The 19,653-nt window shown below is 36.1% G+C and overlaps 3 protein-coding genes across 3 annotated transcripts; 2 read left to right on the forward strand and 1 right to left on the reverse strand.

The window, feature by feature from the left end:
- Positions 1-2,577: 2,577 nt before the first annotated feature.
- On the forward strand, positions 2,578-11,389 carry LOC124641738 (cytochrome P450 4C1-like). The gene is made up of 10 exons (XM_047179904.1): positions 2,578-2,725; positions 5,124-5,213; positions 7,541-7,651; positions 8,049-8,234; positions 8,800-8,996; positions 9,076-9,148; positions 9,233-9,422; positions 9,755-9,903; positions 10,324-10,494; positions 10,842-11,389. Exons 1-10 carry the CDS (start codon positions 2,578-2,580, stop codon positions 10,994-10,996), a joined length of 1,470 nt encoding a protein of 489 aa, XP_047035860.1. The 3' UTR covers positions 10,997-11,389.
- A 60-nt stretch (positions 11,390-11,449) lies between these two features.
- LOC124641739 lies at positions 11,450-12,887 on the forward strand. Its single transcript, XM_047179905.1, has 2 exons — positions 11,450-11,494; positions 12,189-12,887. Exons 1-2 carry the CDS (start codon positions 11,450-11,452, stop codon positions 12,804-12,806), a joined length of 663 nt encoding a protein of 220 aa, XP_047035861.1. The 3' UTR covers positions 12,807-12,887.
- LOC124641923 lies at positions 12,835-14,119 on the reverse strand. The gene is made up of 3 exons (XM_047180184.1): positions 13,569-14,119; positions 13,351-13,497; positions 12,835-13,140 (listed from the first exon to the last, which is right to left on the reverse strand). The coding sequence occupies exons 1-3, from the start codon at positions 14,053-14,055 to the stop codon at positions 12,959-12,961; spliced, it is 816 nt and encodes a 271-aa protein (XP_047036140.1). The 5' UTR covers positions 14,056-14,119; the 3' UTR covers positions 12,835-12,958.
- Between the last annotated feature and the right edge of the window lie 5,534 nt (positions 14,120-19,653).

Here is a 19,653-nt window from a genome sequence, read left to right on the forward strand (position 1 = left end):
AGTAACAACGATTTTACTTTAAGATTTTCTAAAAAGCACCAGTTCCAGCTGACAATGACAATCTTCACCAAAACAAGGAATTTTTCAAAATAAAGTTATTCAAAGTGGGCTAAAAACAGCAGTTTTCTTAAATTACACTCAATAACTCTGCTTGACTAGAAACCGGAACTGTTGAATAATCTTGCACTAATATGGACTTTGTATTTGTTTTGAAGAACCAACCTCACGCATAGCAACAGACCTTCTCACACTTCGTCAATTAATATCTGTTGGTTTTTTATTGGTATATATATTACGTCTTTCTAGTAAGTTAAAAACTAGTTGCTTTTTTTATTATAAATCATTTTGACAAACAAGTTTCATGTTGACCCTTTTTATCTATAAATCTCTCATAGAATTCTACTAATTATCACAGTCTAGTAGTTAAATAAAAAAATTATAAAAAAAGGATTGGTACTTAGTCATTACAATTATTAGCCAGTTTTAGTTTATTATCTCATCGTTATTTCATTTTTTACCGTAATAGTGGTACCTATAGCAAATAAATTAAAGAAAAAGGTAAACAACGGTTCAAAACTAAGATTTATTTATTTATTTAACAATTTATGTACACACACACAGAATACAGAGAAGAAGAAAAATAGAAAAGATAGTACAAAGGCACAGCTTATTTCATTAGAAATCTCCATTATCATTAGTACACGTTATTTATTTAAAATTCAAATTATTTGTAATCTTAGGATTATTCCCGACTAGCTTCGTTCGGTTATATCGCGTTTCCAAGAGAACTCTTCAAAAGTCTTCATAGTTCTTTCTCAAATTCAACTCTATCTCTGTACCAAATTTTATTAAAATTAGTTCAGTGGTTTAGTCGTGAAAGAGTAACAGACAGACAGACAGAGTTACTTTCGCATTTATAATATTAGCAAGGATTTAGGCATAAGTAATAAAGCAAAGATTCTATGTTACACTGTTCTGATTTTGATAAACTAAGTGCCCTGTTAATGTTTAATTAACATCTGATTAAGTATTTATCGAAGCTATTAATTAATAATACTTGTTCTAGGTTTGTGAATCAAAATTAGATGGCCATTACCATGCCTGCCATAAACTCGTACTTAAAAAGAGCCAAGAGCGATCGGACGCGAGAGGGTTCCGAACATATAAAAATTTGCAGAAAAGTCTCACACGTAAAATTCAAAATGTGCGATAACCGATATGACAAATTAATTTAAACTAACTAGGTATTAAGGGAATTTTCTTTCCATTTGTCTATATCCTAAGAGCTCCGAAACAACTGACCTTGTTCAAAAAATTCTTCCACTATTCGGAAGCAACACTACCCCGGGTGATATCGCCTATATATTATTTAGGTACAGGTAGAAATTTCCTCGTGACATGGGTGAATCCGTGAAAAAGAGCTAGTTAAAACAGTATATTTCTTAAAGGAACTAAATAGAATACTAATTGAAGTTAGTCAACACAGTTATCACAAAATAGGGTAAATATAAACTATAGAATAGATTATAGTATCAACACCAGTGTGTATCTTATGAGCCGTTTGGTAACAACTTCATTTGACAGCATCTTCAATTATTTATTTATTTTAATGGAAGGAAACTTTATTTCATAATATGCATGCACATACGATGGCATATGAATTGTGTGAAACTCGACACGGCTAGAAATAGCCTTACTTGTGACATGACGGCAGATAGAAGAACATGAAAGAAGTCTGAATAAAATTGGGATAAGAGCAGGAGGATGATGATACAATAAATTACAGTAATCTTTCATGCAGCTTAGGTCAAACCAAAAAAGGGCATCAAAATTGGTCATCGTCGCTGTCACTCGTAATGTACACAAAAGACTGGCAACATTGCCACGTGGGACAGCAATGCTTAATTGTTATTTAATTTCTTCATCTATTTGGACAATAATTAGTTAATGACCATCCTAATATGTACTCGTGTGTTCACTTAGATTAGTATCCTTGAAATGGTCGGCGCTTACGCGGTGTCCTGCGTGAGCGACGAACGCGACGCGACGCGACGCTGCGAACGCGACGAACGCGATCAACTCAAAGGAATTCCCTACATGCGGCCTATGTGACAGTCTGCGGCGAGACGCGACGTAACGCGTACTTGTTTTGAGGGCGACCAGACGCGACACCGCGAACTATTCAGAAGCGTTGATTGTTGTGGGACAAAAAAAACATAAATATTAAAGAAATCGTTTATTAGTACAAACAAGTTGGAAGATTGTTGCTGTCTGTACTTTAAATATGAACTTTCAAGCAAAATTGTAACACAACTTCTCCATGATTTGAGAAGTAATGACCAAAATCACGTAGGACATCTGTCGCGTATAGCATCGCGTCGCATTACGTCGCGTCGTGTTGCGTCGCGTCGCGTCGCGTTCGTCGCTCACGCAGGACACCGCGTTTCAGAGCCGTTTCGAAAATCTAAATAGGGATTTTTTGTCACCTCTAAAGAACCCTAAAAATAATAATTTTGAATAATATAAAAGCCTACTAAGGACGGTAACATCGTTTACTCAAAAAACGCTCTCAGTACAATGTTGGGCTTGATTTTAATTTTTTGCTTTTTGTGTTTGGTGTTTCTGAACTTTAAGAAAAATAGGAATAAACATGAACTTCCACCGGCTCTGGCTGAATCCGTACCTATAATAGGTCATATGCTTCTCATAGTTAGGAACTGTACAAGTAAGTATTTTTTGTAACTATTAATTATTAAGAGCTAAGAAATACTGGGGGTTGAAATTTGAGCTGTATACATTTTTTTTTTATCCACACTAGTTTACATTCTTTTTTACCCAAGGTGAAACATAATTTCTTGCAGATTATTTGACACTTAATCGAAGTTTAATACACAAAGTTACTCCAAGTCATCGTATTTCAAAGTTATACTTTCCCCGCATTAATTTATATCATTCCCCCTTTAATTATATTTTAGCAAGTTTTCTTTCCCATGTTATATTTACAGTGGAGTTTTTATAATAACAGGCCAAATTAAATATAGGGAAGATCGAACTACTGTAGCTGAAAAAATATGTTATGAAAATGAAAACTCATAGCGGTAGAAATTAAAATGAGTTTGATTCGGCAAGTGTAGTACCATATGACATTATAATTAGCAATTAGCAGAAAATTAAGCTGACCTTATAAATTAAGTATAGTTTAAAATCGCGTTTTCAGCTCTATAAGATTAAGTAATTAGTATATTTCGCAGTGCAAGTGCTATTGCAACTTTAAACGTGTCAAATAATTTACAAGGGGGGAAAGATGCTGTTACATGATGATACATAGAGATTTATGAACCAGGGTTATTAATATATTGAGGTTTATCATGTCAGCCTTAATTTTAAAGGATTTCCTCGGAAGTCTGAATTTTATTTTATTTACATTTCTTATTAAGTTATCATCTGTGTACCTTATTGGGTAGATATCTTATAGCATTTATTTATAATTTTTAACCGACTTCCCAAAAAGGAGGAGGTTATCAATTCGGCCGGTATATTTTTTTAAACCTGTACATTACATAAAAAAAAACTAAATCTATATTTACATAAGAAAAAAAATTAAACTAATAAGGGGCATCGAAAAATTGGTCCTCATCACTGTCACTTAAGTGTACCCAAAAGGCTGGCTGCATTATTATAAGTACCTTGTACCTTATTGGTTTTTATTGTAAATCTATTACAAATTTTTATTGACATGATGTTTAGAGTACCCGCACACTGCAAACGTTTAGGTAATAACTTTTAATTTGTTTGGGCTCAAAAATCAGTCTGAAAATGGATGGTTACAAAGATCAGGCATTTAGCTGGTATCAGACTGACTGAAAACATTGACTGGAATCAAGATTTGCTTAAAAAAAAGTTGCTGCCCAACTATCGACGTTCCCAATATTTTATCTATGAGTTTTTTTCTATCTAGAGATAGGAATTTGACATTATTAGTACCAATAGGTCTAGTGTAATTGTTGTGAAAATGTGATTTTTAAACTTGTTAAAGAAGTAATGTATAGATAGTAATTATAATTTGAATAATCATTACTTAGTCCTTATTACTAAAGGTCCTTATTAGCCGTGTAGCGACGGCTTAAGAATACATATGTCGCCCCTTCTTCCAGTGGGTGTCGTAAAAGTCGACTAATGGAGTATAAAATGCACCAAACACCAGTGCAAGAGAAGGAAAACTCGGAAAAAACCCTCTATCAACCCGTCTGGCCAGCGTGATAGCAGTAGGCTAAATACCTCTATGAGCAGCACAAAAAAGCCACGGCCCCTAGTTCCCGGCAGTCCCGCTATTCCCGGTCACGGTGGCGACCGTGGTTACGGCGGGGCAGGGGGTATCTCAGTGGCGTGCACTTGGAGAGGCCTATGTCCAGCAGTGGACTGCGATAGGCTGATGATGATTACTAAAGGACCGCCAAAAACTAGTTTAAGATAAAGAGTGAATATTAATGTTTTTGCTCCAGTACCTACTCATAATCTTATACTATTATTATTATTTGATAGGCTAATTTATATTTACTTAAGTACTACGCCTTAGCCTATGATTTTGAAGATGAATACATTTTTCACAGGAAATTGTATTAAAAAAAATGCCGAATACTAATTAATTTTCTTTATAGTTTGAAAATGTCTATTAAATGAGTCATTAAAAATCTTTTTTTTAGAAGTTAGATTAACATAACTGCCTGCCTACTGTTTTAATGAGTGTCTTGTTAGTAGAGTGGTTCTGAGAGCGATTAAGGTGTCAGATTCAATTCCTGGATGGAATATATTTTTTAAATCTCACACGGCCGACGTTAACCTGGTCATAGGAAGTTTTTTAAAACAAAGTGATGGATTCGATCAATCGTTGTTATGAGCGCAATACCATTCATTTCCATGCATTTATTTTTAAATATGAGGATTTAATTTAAGTTTAGTTTCGTTCCCAAAACCATATAATAATGTTTATCTAGACATTGCATTTCCATTCTGATTTATGAGTCCGAACAAACAGTCGGTTGACTAAAAAATGTGTAGCCTACTCGAAGTCTAATAGCACATAGTACTTTTATATTATTGAACTTTTTGATTGTATTTTTCAGCTCTTTTCACCATGATAACTTCGTGGGGCAAACAGGCTGATGCGAAAGGAGGTGTCGCACATTTTTATTTTGGAAAAGAATTGTATTATTGTAAGTTGGAATTTTTCTAATAAATTAATTAAAAGCATCCTCTACTGGAGAACACAAGAACAAACCCACTATTCAAAGTACACAACAACGATGAGATTAGGGCATGCAATTTCGGTAAAACAAAAATTACCGGTAAAAATTCGGTAATAAAAATATTTTTACCGGTAAACCGGTAAAACGGTAATTTTTGTATTTTTTTTTTAATGTGATATTATAACAATAAGATTGGGTAGCCCTAAAGCAAAACCTAAATAAATATGCAAAGTATAAGATGGTAAACGTTTTTTGTGACGTGGGCCGTAACAAAAAACATGTCAGTAGTCAGTACCATCCGTACGCGATGTCGCCGACAAAATGCAAGAGAAACGGCTGCGATGGTACGGATATGTAAAAAGGAGTGACACCTGAGGACATCGGCAGTGTGAATGTGATACTCAATCTCAATATACCCGGTCAAAGGCGCAAAGGCAGGCCGAAACCGTGGTGGTTGAGTGTCGTAATGAATGACATGAAAATCTGCGAACTCGAAGAGGAAGATGTCTATTCAGGAGGATAGAGCGAAGTGGAAGAAGGAAGATACGGAAAGCCAACCCCGTCACAAGACGGGATAAACGCTAAGAATTACCGTAAAAAAATATATTTTTCATTGAAGTAAAAGCCCTTTTTTATGGTAAATCATCAAATGACAGACTCTTTCTGTCTAAAACCCATGTTTTTTAGTAGGCGTTTTATGGACCAGGGTCGCGGTAACTCTTTCGAACAATCCCGCGGCCCCGGCAGGCCTTTGCCCTGCTGGGCCCCACTGAGTTTGCTGACATCTCCCTGAGGAGCCCGTGGAACAACGCGCGCTGCTGACACTGGTCTGTTGTCTATGCAGACGGTGGAACGATGAGCCACCCGAACTCACCGCCCACAGACCGACGCCTACGGTGGCCGGGAGTCGTCTCTTGACCCTTGGCGCCCGTGGTGTCTTCCTGGTCCACTACAGCGGCTGGGATGAGAGTTGCTACTCGCAGTCGCTCCGCCGTCTCCTTCTCGAGCATGACTACTTCGCAGAAGGAGGCGACGGCTTCCCATTCCCTCTAGCTCCGGACCATGGCTTGAACCAGGGAAAGACGCGAAAGGTCGCCGCTGCTTATTGCCTCGACGACAACACGGCGGTACCCTTTCCAGGCAGTGCACACCTGGACTGTGTGCTCCACCGTGTCCTCAGAGCTGTCCGCATGGTGGTGAAGTAAAAGCCCTTGCTCAGTAAGGTCATAGAGTAGGTAAAATAAGCATTAGCTACATTTGTATCTAGTATGAGCTGACAGCTATGAGGAAAAACAGAATAACCGAATGAATACAATTTGTTTAGATTTTATAAATTAAGATGAGAAAGAAGATGTGTATCTAACCTAGAGATAGCTAAGGACACACAAGTTTACTTTCCTAAAAAACAGCAACTTTGACACTCTTACAATACGTAATGTACGCAACATTACATTATATTCAGGCTACATAACAAAGATTTGACGTTAAATGAACAATTGCTATATTTTATCAGAAAAACGTAAAAACCGGTAAATTACCGGTTTCATATTATTTTTACCGGTAATTTAAAACTCGCAAAAATGGGCGATTTACCGGTAAAAACGAAACCGGTTAACCGGTATTGCATGCCCTAGATGAGATATAATTTGTACAGAGCACAGGGTTACATACATTTTGAAGTGTTTGAATATTTTATTTTACATAGATTAATAGAAACTAAACGCATATACTGCACACAATAAATAAACATAATACATACAATAAATTTCAAACTCTGGATATCAAGTAACTATTCTCTATTCTAATATTAGAGAGATTTGTATTGTAGGCGTGTAGAGTTAGAATTAATATTGGACAATCTATACTAATATTATAAAGCTGAAGAGTTTGTTTGTTTGTTTGTTTGAACGCGCTAATCTCAGGAACTTCTGGTCCGATTTGAAAATTTCTTTCAGTGTTAGATAGCCCGTTTATCGAGGAAATCTATAGGCTACTTTTTATCCCGGTACGGGAAGTAGTTCCCACGGGATGCGGGTGAAACCGCTGGCAGAAGCTAGTACAAATATACATAAGGTAGGTCACTACAGTATTTAGTTTGTAATGAATAAACTCAAACACAACTGGACCGAATTAAAAAAATCTTTCTCTCTTGGAAAGCAACACTCTTTCCGAGTAACATATGCTATGTTATATCCCGGTACAGGCAGTAGTTCCCACGGAATGCGGATGAAACCCCGGGAAAACGGGTAATGTCTGATAAATTGATTAATTGATTCTTTTTTTTATTGTTTCAGTTATATCTGATCCGCAAGATGCATTAACTGCTGCAAATGGATGTCCTAAGAAACATTATTCCTTTGATCTAATCAAATCATGGTTAGGAGATGGGCTAGTGACGGCACCAGGTAAGTTCAACTCTTTTTTAAATACTCGCTTTTAAAAACTTTTTAAACTGCCTTTAATTTATAATGCTATTCAATCAAGTTGAGTACTAAACGGTAGCTTAAAAAATATAAGCTAATTTTTTTTTGTGATTTTGACCTAGCTGCAAATTGTTCTTTTGTACGGCAAAAGACAACATTCATGAACGGTTCTGAAAACTACGTAGATCTTTAATCATATGTTTTATTTCTTAGCGGTCTGTTGCTTTTCTTGAATTTACAGGTTCTTGTAAATCAGAGAAAAAAAAAAACAATAAAAATGTATCCTTTATTTTTTTCTAAGGTTATACATAATATACACATGTCTTTCCTTTGACTAACTTTTAAGTTCCTTAGTTTTAACGTCTTTTCACTCTTTCAGTGGACATTTGGAAACGTCATCGCAAGCTGCTCAGCCCTGCATTCAGTCTGCCTGTTATCCACGGATTCCTAGGTATATTCAACAGTCAGTCCAGAAAACTTCTGGAAGCCATAGAACCTAATGCGGGAAAGGGTCTCTTCGATCAACGAAAATATTTTAACAACAACGCTTTGGAAACACTTTGTCGTAAGTACTTATATGATGGTATTATCCACCAGAACGATTCTATGTAAAAACATTAAACATATACTTAACGTCTTTGATTCTCTGCAATGTAACAAGGTCACCATTATCAGAAATCAACTACTTAAGTAGGTAATACAATACCAGTCTTACCCCTTATATTGGGTTGCCCGGGTAACTGGGTTGAGGCCAGATAGGGCAGTCGCTCCTTGTAAAGCGCACTCAGCTACATATGGTTAGACTGGAAGCCGACCCCAAAAATAGTTGGGGAAAAGGTAAAAGAGAGGTAAAAGAGTAAAAGAGAGGTAAAAGAGTACAATTTGTGAAGGCACCGAGTCAACAAGGCTGATCTCTACAAATGCTAGAAAATTCGTTGTATTTTTTTTGTGGTTAGATAATTATCAAAATAACGAGCTTATAACCTTTGACATATAATTCCAAATAAAGTAATGCCGATAGGTCTATTGAACATAGCATCTAATATAAATGTAAACTGACCAAATAATCAACTAATTTCTTGTTAACTATAAGTAAATACTTACTGATGATATGTATATTATATTTCTAGTTGGAGTGTTTGGAATAAACGCTATTAACGACCCGAACGTTATACAGAAATATATGGAAGCAGTAGTTGAAATGATAAGACTGTGTTTTGCAAAGACAATCAAGGTCTGGCTACAGGTTGAGATAATATACAAGTTAGTGGGGCTCAGGAAGAAGGAAGACGAATATCTGGATACATTACATTCTATGACAAACAAAGTAAGTAAGATATTTAAAATTATGAATTAAAAAAGAAATTGTTGAAGAAGACTGGTTTGATAATTTTGAAAATTTACAGGTTTTGCAAGAGAAAAGAGCTGCCAAAAAGGATGTAGCTAACAATAATGCAATTACTGAAATTACTACTACTGGTTTGTAGAAATCTTTCAACTATCGTATGCTAGGAAAGGAAAATTGAAAGTTTATTTTAAAAAATCGAAATTGTTTAATTCCAGGACTTAAATACAAACCATTCTTAGACCTAATAATGGACTTATCACAAAATGGAGAGTTGACTGATAAAGAGATAAGAGAAGAAACTGATACAATTGTAGTTACTGGATCTGAGACCACATCCAACCAGTTGACATTCACCATGTTACTGCTGGGAGCACATCCTGAAGTACAGGAGAAACTGTATCAAGAGTAAGTTTAAGATATTATTGATGATGTAGATAATAATGTAACAAATACAGTATCGCGTTAGTATTGTACGTACCTAATTCTTTGTGTAGCAACAAATTGCTTTTGGTTTGGTCACTAAAACTATATTCAAATCACAATTTCGCCCGAGTTCCGCTATATACTAAATGCACCTACTTAGATATTTTGAGATGTTTATAGTCTTATGGGCCACCTTGAACTGAAATATTTTCGAATCGGACTAGCAGTTCCTTGCAAAAATGAGTTCAAACAAACAAACTCTGCAACTTTATATATTGGTATGAATTTAATCAACATAATATTTTATTTTGCAGAATAATAGACGTATTAGGTAAAGACAGAGATGTAGAAAAAGAGGATTTGAACAAACTCGTCTACGCAAATGCTGTTTTGACGGAGTGCCTTAGATACCTTCCAACTGTACCTTGTTTATTTAGAACTGTGGAAAAGGATGTGAAACTAAGTAAGTTTTCAATCAATGATATACTCATAAAGACTCTGTCATCATCATCATCAGCCCTTTTATCGCCCCACAGTTGGAAACAGGCCTATTGTCACACGGAGAAGGATTGTGCATTAATCACCACACATGCTCAAAACGGCTTCATTGGTTTCAGACTTTTAAGTACAGGTATCCTCGAGATGTTTTCCTTCACCTTTAAATCAGCCAAGATAGGTACTAAGAAAGCACATACAAACTAAGAAAAGTTGCATTGCTACTTGAATGACCTGGAATCGAACCCGCATACTCATAATTGAGAGGCTAGTGTATTAACCACTAAGCCACGACTACATTAACACTCGTAATAATAAAGACCCTTTATATAGACTTTATAAAGGCCCTTTATACATAGATTAAATTCTTGACATTTTTTCTTTTCAGAGAATTACACAATGCGTGCCGGCAGTTATTGTCACACATTCCCATTGACTTACGATGACTCAAATTGGGGTCCAGAGAGTGATAAGTTTAAGCCGGAACGATGGCTCAATGGAGATGTTAAACCTAACCAGGAATTTGCTGCTTTCGGATTGGGCAGAAGAAGCTGTATAGGTAACTAGAAAATGCAACAATGATTTATCAATGCATCATGTTTCAATATGGTTTGCCTTTGGTTTCGCTGGGTTGTTTGTTGTCGCACTGTTCCGTACTGAATCATTTAAATCAGTTCAGTTATTTTGGCGTGAAAGTTCGACTAACAGACAAATCTACTGTCGCATTTATAACAACAGTATTAAGTAGTAAGGATTACTTCAGTAACTCAAATTAAGCAAAACCAATAAACATATAAAATAATGCTGACTGCTTTCAATATAAAACAAATCAACTACGTAGGCCTAAAACAAACGACGACTACTTATGATGTTGAACATGATAATACAAATATTAAAATTTCACAGGAAAAGGATACGCCATGACAGTAATGAAAGTAGTACTAGTCCACTTCGTACGCCGGTACCGAATACAAGCAGACATGAGCAAGTTGAAAGTCCAATACGACTTCGTTTTGAAGCCAATATCAGGACACGAGATCAGTATTGAACGAAGAACGTAGATGGAAGCCTCTGGAAGACTTGATAGTCTAATACATGTATTTTACAAGAATCATCGCCTAGGGACAACGAAAACTCTTAATTGTACTGAAGATAATTTGGTTGTTAATTTAAATAGATTTTAAGGTACTACACGAAGAATTAATTTACCTATATTAGGATCTTTGGATAAAGTATTGTCATCTAAATGATTTACTATGTACGTTGCCCTCTTAGTTTTTTTAAAAAGGGTGGTTTTAGTTTAGTTAAATGGTGCAACCTACCCTAAGTCATGCCTACTGTAACTAGAATAAGGATCATTTAATTCGTTGGCTAACGGTTCTTTCATCTAGCTAACAGTTTCCTAGTTTGTAGTTCAATCTAGATGTTTAGTAAATAAATCTATTGTTACCGGTCCTTTGTTGTACATTATTACATCAACCATATAGGTACCTGCGGGTAAATAATTGTTGATAATGTACTACTATTCTGTGCTCAGGTTACTCGTCTCTATCGTAATGGTGAGATTTTTTTATTTTATTTATATCTGCCTCTTCTTGGTCCAGTGATTTATTGGTTGTGAGATTTCTAAGTAATTTAACAATTCTGTTTTTAAATATGTTTGTGTCACTAACTGCTATATCTGCGCGATTTGCAATCAATCTACTGGTGAGTATCGTGATTATTTTTCTTATGGATGCGTGAAGTGAAAAAATATATAATTTCAGTACACTTTTCTTGTAAACCGTCTAACTTACTGATGATATCCTATAGTCTTAAACAGGTGCACCTAATCAGGTGTCAGTCATTGTGCCAATAGTTGTCATTCAGTAACACTTTTCCCTCTTTGAATATAAGCAGCATACGCTGAATGCCAAGTAGCCAATGGATTCTGTTTTTCTCTTATTATATATTCAACAGTTATACCACCGTCGTCACATTAATATAAATGTATTGTAGGCGTACGAATTTCATTTTTAAGGGATCGTGATCCCATTTGCACTTCCTGGTCACTTTCAATTCAAATTGTGGCGTGCACGCATTGTTTTAAAGTTTCTTATTGGTTATAGAAATATGTATAAGAGAAACCAGCTCATGTTATAATATTGACAGTGATATTATAATCTGTGAGATTTCTTGCTGTCACTTATAAAACTTTATAATGCATATGAAGATAAAAGTTACACAGAATTCAATGTTTTTTTTTCTTTCTAGTTATTCAGCTGCATCCACAGTTATTTGGCGGAGAGGCACTATAAAAGAAGCAATGCTAATGGAAATGTTTTCAATCTCCTGCTTGGACTATACAAAATAAATCCTTTGAAAGGTTCCGATGTATATAGATCTTTTTCTGACAAACTGCTCTTGGGCCGCAGTGAAAAAGCCCAGGGTTACAAAGCAAACTCAGATGAAATTGGCAAAGGACAATTGAAAGAATCTCTAAATGAAATAGAGAAAATAATACACCTCACGACAAAAAAGCCTTCGAGTACTTTCGTGAAACCTGCATACGATGTTGATGATGTCAGCACAGAGAACTTTAAAGTAGATATCGTAGTTAATGAAAAATATATGGTGAAAGACGACATGAGAAGAATTGAGGATGAAGATGATTTCAACTCAATACTCGGACATTTATCAAGCAATGAAGTTAAAGATATTCCTGTCACAAAACTGTTGCCTGTCAATGCCACAAGTGCGTTTGAGCCTTTTTATGAAATAGTTGACAATAATGTACCTAGTAGTGATAATTTCGAATTTCGTGATAAAAGTCTGGACGAAGCGCCTTCGGATACAAAAATAGAAGAACTGCCAGAAGTGATAGTGTTATAAAACTCAGGAAAATAAACAACTCTCGATCGAATGTGAAACTTACTTTATACAGAATTTTATTTACATTATTAAGATAAATTAAATTAAATAAATAAATAATTTAATAATTTAGTCAGAGGTCCGTAGTTTTAAAGCTATTTGTTTCATTTTGTTTATATTTGTGCGGAGTAGGCCATTTCGTGGGCGTCTTCGAAGGTCCTGGCCTGGTACGGTCCGTGGGCATCCCATCCTGGGGCATGGTGGTCTACATGGTGCTCAACGTGGTGCTGTGGGTAGTGAATAACTTCGTAGTTCACGACCTTGGGTTTCGTGAATTTGAAGATTACCATGGCACCTGTTGGACAAAATAAAGAATGTTATTTGCAATTTTTGCTTTTCATTCATTCCTACTTTATAATTATTTTGTAATTTACTTGTACATGTATTTTTCTATTGTACTCGAGATAAATAAAATATATTGTTAAATCGTAAGTATTCGTCTTAGGTACGGAATATCTAATAAAAAATTAAGTGAGATATCATAAGGTACTGTCTAATATCGTACCGGAAAGAACCAATGAGATGAGACCCAGGGTCAGAGCCTTCCATGTCTTGAGAGCGATGAGGGCAAGAGCCAGAGGGACCAGCACGGAAGCCTTGAACTTTAAGCCGAGGAGGAAGGGCAGCAGCACCTTCTTGATGAAACCGTGCTCTGAAAAATAAACGCTTAGTTAATAATCATCGATAGCATATTTTTATTCTGCAACTAGGTGATCTACTAACTGCTCTTGATCCTCAAAGGCTTGGGGAGCTTGATCTTCTTCTTCCTGCCCTCGAACACTTGACCGTCTTCTTCACCATCCAGAGGCATTTCCAATTCCGAAGGCAGATCCGTAAGCAAGGACCTTGGCACATACTCAGACGCAGCACTGTTCGAAATTTCCTCAGGAACTTTCACTTTGAGCGTATGGGTCTGGAGGAACCGGTCTACTTTATCCACAATCTGGTAAGCTGGATCCTGTGCCATCCTGGGGTCGACTCCCATGTCATCCTCCAGGGTCGCAGTCTTGACAATGGAGAGGTCGTCTGTGATCTTGATCTCGTCATCGTTGGACACTTGCGAAATCCACTGCAGGGTTCTCGGTTTCACACATTCCACCGAATATTGGCTCAAACATTCGTTGTAAATGTTCTTTACTAATTTGGAGGCGGTATATGAGTTTGCACTGGCGACTGCCGCAAGGGTAAGGAGCACTAATAGTTTAGCCATGTTGCACTTTTCACTATTTAATTTTGTTTAATTATTTGACGGCAGACGACTTACTGCCGTCCGATGAACGATCACAATGTATGCCAGGGTACTCCTGGGCTTGGTTTATATACGAGCATTAATACGTGACGTGTTATCAGAATGCGCAATAGTACTATCTTCGGCGATACTCGCGTTTGTAAGCTCGTGGTACATTTTGATTGCATGTGTGTGTGAGGCTTCACTGTATTGGAAAACTATCACTTTGTTGCCTCCACAGCGGTCCTGTGCACTTGAAATTTGCCAAGGGAAATCGAAAGAAAATTAGATGCTTACGCCATGTGTTAAGCAACAAATTACGATTGAAAGTTTATAGTAAACATATTTAGCAAACAAATATTCAGAGGTTGATCGTCTCTACTTCCTGACCCCTTGGCCGAGGTATCTTCTTAATCCTTATCAGTGGAAATTATTTTTTTTCTTTCAGAGATAGTAAAACGTCTTTCCTATAAGTGACGTCATGAATACGATCTTGATCGCATCAGCATATAAAATCCATTTAAACTTTGTGTTACATTTCTAGCTTACTAATGACTGTTGGAATAATGTTTTCATTTGGTTTTGTTTTTTTACTACATTGTGTAACCTTACCACAAAAATACTATGTTTGTAAATAGCTGGAGGTTGTAGTTGAATATTTTGTGTTGTTGTATAATTCAATAGGTGACTTTCTTCATACAATTGATTCCAATATCGAGCAATATTTTTTTTGACTAAGACGCTCTCTATGCTGCTTAACTTTTCAATTGAGACCGATAAGCTTTATTTTCTCTGGACAATTATAATAATTACCCTTGCATTTATATTTTAAGCTTTCATAATTTAACTAAGACATTTAAGCAAAAAGTATATAAACCTAAAAATGCATTCATTTCATTATAGGTCGTAGGTAATGACCCATCTAAGAAAGTTCAAGTTAGCTTATCATTTAATGAATTATTTGCCGTATTAAGTTGGATTACATGCCAAATACACAAGTATGATGACAATTACCAAATACCAATCAAAAGAAATACAAACAAATCTCAAAACTGACCACTAAAGGCAATAAAAGAAAGTGAAGCGACAGATGATTCTGATACCGTTGCTTACGTAACAGGCAACGTTTCAAATGTTCTTCATTCTGGTCATATGGTCAAGTGAAAGATGTTGCTGCAAAACGGATGCTTGGCGCGTGAGGAGACTGTTGAGTGGAAGCCAAGAGTACGCGTTGCTATCCGGTGGACGCCAAAATATGAACAGCTGATTAGGATCAGTGTTACGTCAATTTGGGTTAGCGTCATTTGTTTTCAGTTATCTAGGATGGGGTAAAGTCTTGGTGAGTTATCAAATAAGTATGGGTGTAAATAAATGTAATACTAGGTATATGATATTGAATATTTTTATACATATGGACTAAACCCATTCCTTAATTGGAATGTTTCGTTCTAGGATCACCTTTAAGATCCAAAAGATTCTGAACTCTATTAAGTTCTAACAGTCAACTGACTCTGTTAGCATTATCCAAATGTATGCAGATTTTGCCACTAGAATAACAGATGGCTAGGTACAACCTTAAAGAAAATATAAACATTTTGGAAAAAAAAAACAAATGAGTAGTTTTTCCCCTTTATCTTTATCTTTTAGAAGTCATATTTCAGCTACCGATGAAAGTCTATAACCATTTGTTTCAATTTCTTCTTAGCTAATTTCTCATTAAAAGTTATCCTATCAGCAGGTAAATCTTGAATAGTAAACGCATAGCGAAAGCTTTCTGTATTTAAACTAAAAGTAGGTACTAGGAGGTCATAGACGTTCAGAGGCCTTTTACTCTTAGCCATAAATAAATCATGGTGTAAACAGGGAACGTTAGTAGGTATCTATGTTTGTGGGTCTTTGTCATCAGTCTGGCTTTTAAATGGAAGCTTTTGTTGTCTTTGATCAAAGTTCTTATAGTAAAGAAATAAACCGAAAAAAAAATTGTTCTCACGCGAACAAAAATTTGACAGAAAAAGCTTGGCATAATGCTGCAACCAAATACATAAGAAGGAAGCAGCAACCCTATAGTAGATAGAAAGCTGATTTTCAGCGATAGCCGAAATACCTACAAGATTATCCTATACAGCCGTCTCAGAGGCCCTTGGTTTATTGTGCTCCCCATCACAAAATATTTTACCTAATACCAGCTTTTTTCAGTTTATTTCGTCTACGAGGATTGCTTGTATTGTTTGACGACCTCTGTGGCGCAAAGGTCACCAAGCCGGACTGCCGAACCTGAGGTCCCGGGTTCGATTCCCGGTTCGGTCGATATTTGTGTGATGAGCATGCTTGTTGGCCGTGGTCTGGATGTTACTATATGTATTTATAAATATGTATATATGTAGCTATATGTAGTTTATCAGTTGTGTTAGCACCCATAACACAAGTTAATAAATAACTTACCATGGGGCTAACCGACCGTGTGTGAAAAGGTGTCGCGACATTATTATTATTTGTATGCAGCCTTCTTGATTGAGCCTATAAACCGCCTTGTTGGTTTAAGTTAAACCATCATTTGGGTAATAAACATGCTAGAATCATGACCAGAATAATTATACATGTTAATCTATCATGAGGATTTTTCTGTTTCTTTAAAAAAATACTCTTCAAGGAAGTATTTGCTTCCGCATGAAAGTAGAAGTATGTAGTTCTTAATTCTTTATCAAGGACACAAATTCCAGCACCATAACAGGAAAGTATTATTTAATGAATTTTGAGCCCACAAATATGTCTCGACCGCGAAACTAAGTTACCTACATCTGAAACAAGGACTGACCGGCGCACACTTTCATTGACAATGCGTATGGACTTGCTGGGGTCGCTATGTCTGCATATAGATGTGCCATTATAATGATTTATGGACCTCAACCAATGGTACTGTAAAAATTGTTTAATTAGTTAGTGTTACCAATTAATTACACACGGATTTTCTGTGAGGATAAGCAGGAAAGGGGTTTTTAAGAGGTAGGTAAGTAATAAATAGCTTGAACTGTTAGGTTACCTAAATTAATAGGGTCCTTATGGTTAGGGCTTCATTTTGTCCCATATATTGTAATGGGGCCAGTTTTCCTGATTTTTCTCCTCCACTCCACAGCTATAAGCGCTTCTATATCCTTATCACTCAAACAAGCTTCAACTCAAAACTCACGCAAGCTTGTTCTTCAGTCTAATTTACATTCGACGACTAGACAGATTGGCCATGGAGTTTCCTGACAGCTCCTCAGCATGAAACCAATTTTTTCAGACCGTGCAACTAGTGTGACGCTTCATAAAAGCCTGCAGATCTATTTGAAATAAAAACACTGGAGACAAGAAAACTTCACAACCATGTGACAAGCCTAAGCTTAGCCCTACACCTATTATAATAACAACAATCACCCACAAATGAAAATTAGAAATTAAACCTCGAACGTATAGGCATGAGTTTAATTGATATAAGTTGTAGGCGTCAGCTATCGCCTATTTAGTATGCAGGGGAGAAGGCAGGCGAAATCGGCCTGAATAGCTAGCGAGGTGTCGGGCTACTAATCAATACGAGATTTTAATATGATTACTTTGTATTACGATGGGTGTGTTGCAAGGGTAACGTGTTTCTATTTAAATTACCTGCTGGATATCATTTTCTTTTTAGTTCCGTAGTGGTATCGCTGGTTGTCGTCTGTTAGCGGAACAGCTAAGCCATGATGGATACTCTGCCTAGCATTTTTCCAACTATGTTGGGCTTGGCTACCAGTCCAACCTGATGCAGCTGAGTACCGGCATTTTTATGGAGCGATTGCCTTTCAACCAAACCGATACACCTTGGTAAGACTGGTTGTCAGACTTTTTGGTTTCTGATTATCCGTAACGATTGCCAAAGATGGTCAAAATGATAGCTGGCACCCACCAATTTATCGTGCCTTCCAAAACACGGAAGAACTCTTTTCATTATTCTCTTTTCACACAAGATAGTCACTTATTCACAGACCCACCAGGCCAAGCGAATTCGCCCCTAAGACGACCCACTGACCGAACTTTGTGATCGATCAATCCGCGTGGCTGATCCGCTGTGAAAAATAAGAAAGATATATCAAAGTAATGTTTATTAATGATAAATAAGGTTTATTAACTATTAAAGATCTTCGTTAAAGCACACAGATAGCAGTACCTAAGCTAACAACCGCTATAGTTGGAAGTAAGTAGCTAGGTAGGTTTTATTGAATCCATTCTTCAGGCTTCATTTACTATCTATAGGCCCTCGGTCCTCATCAAGGAGGTAAACCTGCGTAATCCGTAAGTAGTTAAACCGCACAAGACTTCCATCTAACGTACAGCAAAACGCTATCAATGAGGGTTTTCGATACTTTTTCTGCCGCCAGGCGGCGCTTCGTATGGTTCAGGTCCAAACAGCTGTCAAATAGTATGGAATTGTAGGGTCCGAACTTATTGTTTATTGAAATTCTGTTATATTGGAAGTGTTATTGATTTTATTATGGACTACGGTCAGAATAAGGTTTCCGAACTAAAAATTGAACTAAGAGAGAGGGTGCAAAAGTCACTGGTACTAAGGAAAAGCCTGTTGATTTGTTAACACAATATGATTTAGTTTTTTTTATTTACTCAACCTCAATAGTAAAACAATAATGCAGTGCTTTAATTATAAAATAAAAAAAAACACTAAAATCCTTCACTATTCATACTAGTAAAGATCATAGACATAATATTAGTAAACAGGACTGCGCACGTAAACCCAAAAAACGAGCCGAGTGAAACAGTTAGTACGGAGGCTGTCTGTCTCTTTCTAATAGGGTGACTATGAGATTAAGCTATGTGAGACAAATCCGAATTTGCTAAGATTATTAAACACAGATTGGTATTGAAGTTTTAACTTACGCAGTTTGTGACCTTAAGATACTAATAAAGGCTTTTAATAATTAGCGGGAATTAGCAGTATAAAAGCAGGAAGATTCGAAGTGAAGACTGTTTTTTTTTAATTTCTACTTCATATATAGACTGCTGAGCCATTTATGTCGCCTTTCTTCATTTTTTGGGAAGGTATAACAATAGTACAACAGTTTTAAAATCCATCACCCATATTTTGACTCATTACAAGAATTCATGGGCACCCTAGTTGTTTGGTTTATGAAAATGTTATTATTAGCTAACCTGTGGAACGATATATTGCAACCACCATAGGATTCACTTTTACAAGTATAAACGCAACACTTTTTCACCATTTAAATAGTTTAAATTGATTAAATACAAAAAACATAAACAAAATTTTAAATGCTGATTACGCGCCAAGAATGTTCAGGGTTACCGCTAGAAAATAAAAAAAAGCAAAATAAAAATTTATGTTGTTTATGTTTTAATAATAAATACGAATAAATTAATGCGATTGTTATTAATTTGTTGACTTACAATTGTTAAAATAAGATAAAAATATAAGTGATTCAATTGTTTTTGGGAAGGCAAAACTTTTGATCACAACATTTTTTTATGCTGGCTAGACAAACAGCCTCCGTTCGAACTATCCCTCTCGGCTCGGATTTGCCTCTGTGT

This window comes from Helicoverpa zea, chromosome 23 (genome assembly GCF_022581195.2).
Source record: "Helicoverpa zea isolate HzStark_Cry1AcR chromosome 23, ilHelZeax1.1, whole genome shotgun sequence".
Lineage (NCBI taxonomy): Eukaryota > Metazoa > Arthropoda > Insecta > Lepidoptera > Noctuidae > Helicoverpa > Helicoverpa zea.